The sequence below is a fragment of the Pan troglodytes genome, chromosome 10 (genome assembly GCF_028858775.2).
Source record: "Pan troglodytes isolate AG18354 chromosome 10, NHGRI_mPanTro3-v2.0_pri, whole genome shotgun sequence".
Classification (NCBI taxonomy): domain Eukaryota; kingdom Metazoa; phylum Chordata; class Mammalia; order Primates; family Hominidae; genus Pan; species Pan troglodytes.
The window spans coordinates 49,989,059-49,997,456 of NC_072408.2; the positions used below are offsets into that span (position 1 = coordinate 49,989,059).

The window sequence follows — 8,398 nt, forward strand, 5'->3', positions numbered from 1 at the left end:
TTTTAGATAGGGTTTTGCTCTGTCACCCAGGCTGGAGTGCAATGGCGTGATCACAGTTCACTGCAGCCTTGAACTCCTGGGCTCATGCAATCTTCCCACCTCAGCCTCCTGAGTAGCTGTATCTTCTATGGTTGAGATAAACAGGATGGTGAATAAACCGGACACCATGACACCTAAAACCATACTGAAGAAACTGGGAAAGAGTATTCTAAAGAAGAGGTGAGAAGGAAAGACACTTTCAAAACCTTGTAAGGAACAAGAATTGTATTTACTCTGAATGTGATATAAAAGAGATACCTCTAGCTAGGCCAGGCACGGTGGCTCATGCCTATAATCCCAGCACTTTGGGAGGCCAAGGCAGAAGGATCACTTGAGCCCAGGAGTTTGAGATCAGCCTGGGCAACATGGCAAAACCTGGTCTCTACAGAAAATACAAAAATCAGACAGGTGTGGTAGTGTGCACCTGTAGTGCCAGCCACTCGGGAGGCTGAAGAAGGAGGATTGCTTAAGCCCAAGAGGCAGAGGTTGCAGTGAGCCAAGAGTGCGCCACTGCACTCCAGCCTAGGCAACAGAGTGAGGCTCTGTATTAAAAAAAAAAGAGAGAGAGAGAGGGAGAGAGAGAGAGATGCATTTAGCTAAATGTGTAAGTCTTCAGAGAAGAGAATTAAGACAGTAATAGAAATCACTGGAAAAGAGATTTTTGTGAATGTGGACAACTCACTTCAACTCTTAAAAGTAGGAGTTTTGGCCAAGATAATATCAGAGACCCTTCAGCTCTAACATTTCCTCATTTTCTTAAATTACCAAGTTTTTTCCTCTTATTAAGTATAAATTTAGATCATCAATACATGCCAACACTGCTTTATAAGAACACATTAAAATATAAACAAAAAAGTTATGTAATACTTTTCTTAGTTTTTATAATGTGCTATTGGTCTACAAATCTGAGTGGCAGTACTCTTAGAAAAACAGAAATGATATTCTTGTAGCTCTTGCTAAACTGTTCTTTTATGGCTACAACTAAATGCTGCCCCCGCCTGAGGCTACCAATCTATTTTCTGATGGGTTGAGTAACTTTCTCAAGCTCTTTACCAGTAAGATACCAATATTCCATGTTACACAGTACCATTATTAGGAATGATTTACACTCTGAATTGAGGCAAGGCATATGTTAAATATCTTAAATATGTATATCCTTAAACTATTTTTATGTATAAGAATTTGGCATGTTATCAGATTATGGGATTAACAGATAATTAACAGATTATGTTCAACATGTATTTTGTATGATCCTGAAAAAAAACCAAGTCTTATGTTAAGTTTTTGTATCTAAGTTTCTTTCATTTTATAAATTCTTTTTTATTTTTAGTATGCCATTTAGCAAATATGTTTCCAACAGATACCAATTCATGAACAGTGGAACAGGGCAGGGCTTCTGGAAATAGTATTCTATAAATTGTGCTTCAACTTGCAAGTATTACATTTGAAATAAGCAGTTACCAATAAAGAAATGTGCCTTGAAGTAGGTACAGTTTATTTTATATTTATATAAACTACCCAGCTAAATACTAAATATAAAAATCAATGGGTATATCATTTACTTTCACATAGATTCTTTTTACTTGTTGCTATTTTTTCTGTAATAAAATTAATATAGCTGATTAATGGAGGTTGGAAGAAACAAAACTGAGAAGAAAAAAATGAATTACAATGGCATTAGAAAGGATTACTTGTTGCTCCTTCTTGGCAAGGAGACTTCCCTGTGCTCTTTCCAGCCCTGGGCATTCTGCAAGTCTGGAAATCCCTTATCAGGGTGCAAGTACTTCCTTAACATCCCTTGAAATTGTAAAATAACAAGGTTTCTCCAAAAAAAAATCACAATTAAAATCCTCTATTTTGTCTACTCCTTTAAGCTACCAATTCAAATAGTGAATAAAATGGTATTAAACCAAGGTCTAACATGCAACTTTAAAGAGTATATAAAGAAATTTAGCCGGGCATGGTGGCTTATGCCTGTAATCCCAGCACTTTGAGAGGCCGAGGTGGGCGGATCACGAGGTCAGGAGCTTGAGACCAGCCTGACCAACATGGTGAAACCCAGTCTCTATTAAAAATACAAAAATCAGCCAGGCATGGTGGCCTGTAATTCCAGTTACTCAGGAGGCTGAGGTGGAAGAATCGCTTGAACCCGGGAGGTAGAGGTTGCAGTGAGCTGAGATCATGCCACCGCACTCCAGCCTACGCAACAGAGCGAGACTCTGTCTCAAAAAAAAAAAAAAAAAAGAAAAGAAAAGAAGAAAGAAAAAGAGTACATAAAGAAATTTAAGCCAGGTCTGTTGGTTCACACCCATAATCTCAGCACTTTGGGAGGCCAAGGCGGGGGGATCACTCAAGTCTACTAGGAGTTTAAGACCAGCCTGGGCAACATAGGGAGATCCCAACTCTACAAAAATAAAACATAAAACAAATTAGCTGGGCATGGCAGTAATGCCTGTGCTCCCAGCTACAGTCTTGGGAGGCTGAGGTGGAAGGATTACTTGAGCCAAGGAGGTCGAGGCTGCAGTGAGCTGTGATTGCACTACTGCACTCTAGCCTGGTCAACAGAGTAAGCCCCTGTCTTCCCCACCCAAAAAAGAAAGAAATTAAAAGGATGGGGGCAATAATGGTTATGGCTTTCTGTTAATTAGCATGCTTTTCAGAAGGCCCAACAGCCTTCTCTTCAAAAGAAACTTATAACGCCATCTTGAACAGTTAATTTTTTTGGCTGTTAAAAATATTTAGCCCCAATAGGTACTTCATCATCTATATAAAGATAAAGCATACCTTCCCCATTACTAACTGCCCATATATGTAGCAGGCACTGGGCTAAGTGCTATATATAAGAATGCTGTTTTTGTTATTCTCATTCTCATAGACATCATGTACGCTACATCTCTTTTTCCTTGCAAAGTTTTAAATTTCTATAAGACAACCAAATATCAGTTTTAGAAATAAAGAATGTACCTATTTTAAATAAACTACATCCTTTGTGAGAATGTAAGAAAGTTTAATACAGATTTTTCAGATTAGGAACAAAATGTATTGATTTTTTGGCCTGAATTAACTACATATATGTCCAATGTGCTAAGTAAAGCATTTTAGCATTAATGTCCTAAAATTATCATTTAGTAGAACATCTCATAACACCACAGCTCAAATAACCAATGAGTTTTAGCAATAATGTCCTAAAATGATCATTTAATAGAACATCCTCTAACACAACAGCTCAAATAATCAATATGTTAGATTAAAAAAAGGCTCTCTAGAGCTTTATAGAGAAATATTCTAGAACAGTGGAGAGAAGAAAGGTTAATGGGTTAAGAGCATGAGTTTTGGTTTCAGACAAACCCAGGTTTCTGTCCTGGTACCACCTTATATTAGTTGGTAACCTTGGGCAAGTTACTAGCCATCTTGAGTCCTCATCTTTATAATAATTTTTACCTAATAAGGTTGTGTGAGGATTAAATGAGAAACTGCTTTAGTATAAAGTCCCTATGACATGTCCTCGTCTTAGCTAGTATTATTGTTCATTCTTTGTAATTGTGATATTACTGACTACAACCACATTGGAAGATTAAGGGTACAAAAAATGAGTGTTGGTGAAACAATTCCATAATGATGGAGATGGAGTTTTTCTCTAATTTGGCTTGGTCTGTTGTAACTATTTAGGATTGTAAAGGTCTCTAAGAGGAATAACAGGCACATAATCAAGGTGAAGTGGGAAATTATTAAATATAAGAGAAAGAACCTAACTATGGAATATCTACTATATACTCCACATTGCACTAATTAAAAAATTGTGTTTAAGTGGAAAGCTCAACATGTGGAAGCTTGAATAAAAATGATACAGTATTTTCCATCAATAACTCAGGATTAATTATTGCCATGTATATAACATCCCTCAAAGCAGAAGTCTCCAACCTTTTTGGCACCAGGGACCGGTTTCATGGAGGACAATTTTTCCACAGACCAGGGAGTGAGGAGATGGTTTTGGGGTGATACAAGCGCATTACATTTATTAAGCACTTTATTTCTATTATTACACTGTAATATATAATGAAATAATTATACAACTTGCCATAATGTAGAATCATTGGGGGCTCTGAGCTTGTTTTCCTGCAACTTGACAGTCCCATCTGGGGAATGGGAGACAGTGACCGATCATCAGGCGTTAGATTCTCCTAAGGAGCGTGCAACCTAGATCCTTCGCATGCACAGTTCACGATAGGGCTTGTGGTCCTACGAGAATCTAATGCTGCCACTGATCTGACAGGAGACAGAGCTCAGGATATAATGTGAGTGATGGGAAGCGGCTATAAGTAAATACAGATGAAGCTTCACTCGCTCACCTGCCGCTCACCTCCGGCTGTGTGGCCCAGTTCCTAAAGGGCCATGGACTGGTACCTGTCAGTTATTCTACTAGTTCTGAAGCAAGGGGCTCTTCCTTTTGTTCTTGTACTTTCCATTTGGCTATTGCCCACACCTAGATTTGGCACTAATGCCAACAATAGCCATATATCTGCTGTCATCACCGTAACCATACAGAAGAAGCCCAAGCCAGAACTGTGTCAGCAGAGTTGGCAGTAGTCATAGAAGGTTCTGGCTATGTAGGAATTAGGAAGAACAGAGTGAAAGAAAAGTGATCCAGGAAACAGGTGGTGACGACTGTTAAGAGAATCCATGATTTCAGTGGAAAGAGCATATAAGATTGTCCTTAAAATCTTCATAGCCTGATTGGACCCTCAACTTGGTAGTGCTGATTTTAGAAAATACTTGTATTTACTAAGGCATGCAGAGATGGAATCTTAGGCATTAAAAAGGGAATAGCAGGAATAGGACAGTAAAGCAAAGGAGTAAGAAACAGAAAAGAATATCAGAATATCTGAAACAAATTGAAATTACAATAAATAATACTTTTTAACACTAAAGGAGACTAATGCAATACATAAATACAAAAAGAATACGACTGATAAAGTTATTACAAGATTCATCCTTATTACAACAGTACCGTTAAAGAGGCAACAAAAACACACTCAGGTCAAAATCAAATACAGAAATCCCCATTTAGAGTACTCTTAGGACCCCCATTCCCCCCAACACTTGTGCAGTAAACTCAAAAAGGAGATTAAGATACATTTTTTAAATTCTCCAAAAGATGTCAGATTAGCAACTGCTTCTCTACCTTGGGCCTACAAAATTATTAATTTGGATCTATAACAAAATTGAAAGATTCTTTAAATCATGTGCTAAAATTGAAAACTAATATTACAAAACCAGAGAAAAAGAAAAGGACAGGTTGGATACAAGTGAGCTGATACAGTAACTTTTCAAGATGAGACATGGAAAACAGTGCATTTCCCTCTAAAATCGTATTTACAGATCAGAAATTTTATAAGAGAAATGTGATCATGGAATAACTTACCTGCGGGACCACATTCTGTACATATGTTGGTGGATGCTGTTGCTTTTGCTGAACAGCACTTTCTATTGCTACTTTAGCTACAGTGCTTGGATCTGCTCCTGCTGGCACAGCAACCATTGTTGCGCTGCAGCCAGCATTGTTGGGGTCACTGATTGTAACAATTCTAACTCCTACTTTATTTGGAATTCCTGCGACTGTTTCCCTATCAGTATCCTCTGCTGGCCTCTTTACAGTTTTGCATTCTGCTGTGCCATTTGTAGACCGAACGTCAGATGATAGGGCAGGAGAATGGGATACTTTTGATCCTGAGTCGGGAACTGCTATGATTTGATGTCCCTGTATAACAGAGGTTGTAGAATGTGGTGAGACAACTACACTTGGGCGTTGCTGAGGCACATCTGAATTCAAACTTGAAGCTAGAGGTCCATTAAGCAAATCAGTACCACTAAATTGCTGTGTTGCCGCATTTGAAGCCTCCTGTATACTGCTCACAGATGAACCACCCAAAGTTAATACAGGTCCATTAGAAATTCTTTCTAGTTGATCACCTTTGGCAGTATCTTGCTGAGTGATATCTAAAGTCCCTTGTGGTTCCATTGGAGATAACTCACCATTTCCTACATGATTGGAAGTTTTATGATTTGGAATGTTTTTGCTTAAATGAGAACCATCTCCTTTATCAAAATCACAGATTCCATTAACTAGCGGTTTTTTCAAATCACTTTTGATATCTTGCATGTCTATTTGTTCTGAGTTCTGTTTCCCAGATGCTCCATTCTCACCTAATTCCAATGATGGCCCATTACTGATTAGTGAGCACTGATTAGTCTCACTTTGAATTTTCCCTGAGTTTGAAGGAGGTAGACTTGAGTCACTGTACTTTCTCCCATTTAAAAGACTTCCCACATGCATTTCATTTTCCTTTGTATCCCCATTGCTGGTGTTTGTGGCTCCTCGTCGGCAGGATGGGTTCTCCATGACTTCAATTTTACGTTCATGAACGTGTAAACCTGTTGCTTCCTTTGCTTCCTCCTCCTTTTGGCAAATTATTTTATCACCTTTGAATGGGGGAGTAGCAGTAGTACATGATGATTGTCCAGCAGGAGATGCTTGAGTGGCTGGAAGCGTTTGTACTGGAAGTCCAACTCCTGTCTGCGTTCCGCTCATGGTAATTCCTGCTGGAGCAATGAGCTGAGCTGCATTTCCCTGACTCACAGTTGCAGTTGCAAAACTCGTATTTGGCACAACTGTTATGGTTACCTGGTTGCCAGAAGTCCCTTGGAAAATGGTTGCTGGGCTATTTGAGATCAGTGGACCTGGCAATATTTGTAAGTTCGAAATGGGCACAGTTTGTACTCCCCCTGAGGGTGGCATTGCACTTGGGACCAACTGAACATTTTGCTGCCCAACCAATAGCTGCTGAGCTGGAGTTTGCCCCTGCACTCCAAAACCTGCGGCTTGGTTACTGGCCACCTGATAGACCACCTGAGGGCTAGGAGCTCTTGCATTATTAGGGGGAGGAATCTGTGGAGCTGGGAGAATAAGCTTACCACCTGGTGTTGAAGGACCACGTTTCGGAAGCAGAAGCTGTTTAATCAGACTCGACTCACCAGAGGCAGGCTGACCAACTCCTGCATTCGACTGCTGAGGTTGAACTTGCATCTGTACTTGTTGGGGCTGCTGAACTTGTACTTGTACCTGCTGTGGTGGGGGTGCTGGTGAATGTTGCTGCTGTTGCTGCCTTTTCACAGATAACATTTGACTGACAGTAGGAGGTGGTCCCTGTGATTGAGGGGTAGAAGACGACGACATGGCAGTAGGGACTTGGTTATTAGTAGCTGGGACAGGTGATGGTGAAGAAGATGGAGTTATGTTAGGCTGTCCAGTTAGCTGAACTGTCTGACCAGCTGGAAGAGCTGCTGGATTAGCAAGAACAATTTGGTGAATGGCTGGTGCATAAGTTTGACCTTGTTGAGCTGGCTGGCTTACAATCACTACGCTTTGTTGGGTTGGCTGCTGTGGTTGTTGAATAGGCTGCTGTACCACTGTAGATGAAACCTGCTGAGAAGGGAGAGGTTTTGGTGCAATGTTCTGAAACCCTACCCTTGAGGCTTGTGGACTTGGGACACCAGCAATAGTAACCATTTGTCCTGTAGCTACCTGAAAATTCTGTACTGAAGTTGCTGAGACAATATTGGATGCAGAAGTTGTTACATACTGTGGGGGTGCTATGATAACAGTATCTTGTGACTGGCTACCAGCTGATGTCTGTTGAGATGAAGTTTGCACAGGTTGGGGTGATGTGGTGATTAACTGTTGACCCTGTGAAACTGTAGAAGTACATGCTGGTATGTTCTGTACTCTGCCAAACATATGACTCTGTGGGACAGCTTGTTGAATTACTGTAACAGGAGTGCCTGAAGGGATCTGTCCTGGTACCACTGTGTGTAATGGAGACTGCTGTGGAATTACAGATGGATGGTGAAGCAATGTCTGAGAATTCACAACTGTAACAGGTTGTGGCCCTGTACTATGATTCTGAACAACAGAACTCTGTGGAGGTCCTCCTCCAACAGCAATACTAACAGGTACGCCTGTCTGGGGTATGGAATTCTGGATAACTGTAGCCTTAACAACTTCACAAGGAATTGGAGCTTTACTTTGAATGACAGTCACTGGAGCATTTTGTTGCTGGTGGGTATGAGGTGAAGGATTTTGTGGAATTCTTGAAACAGTTTGTGCCACAGTATGAACACCTTGTACAGGAAAAGACATTTGTGTTGCAGTCAGATTTGAAGATTGGTTGGTAACAGGAGTCCTCTGAAAATGGTTTCCTATGGTTTGTGATCCATGAGGGATTCCTGAAAATATGAAGAAAACGTCAAAATTCCAAATGAAATGACTGAAAATCCCAAGTAGGAATTATTTTACTTAAGA

At 40.1% G+C, this 8,398-nt stretch overlaps 1 protein-coding gene across 3 annotated transcripts in view; it reads right to left on the reverse strand.

The window, feature by feature from the left end:
- Positions 1–8,398, reverse strand: part of ARID2 (AT-rich interaction domain 2) — a 181,972-nt gene that overhangs the window by 48,255 nt on the left and 125,319 nt on the right. For all 3 annotated transcript variants that reach the window (XR_010148324.1, XM_016923580.4, XM_063786745.1), the window contains exon 15: positions 5,462–8,322. Coding sequence is in view for 2 of the 3 variants with exons in the window: in XM_016923580.4 (XP_016779069.1) it covers positions 5,462–8,322 (2,861 nt within the window). In the remaining variant the exon portion in view is untranslated. The remainder of the gene's footprint in view (positions 1–5,461; positions 8,323–8,398) is intronic.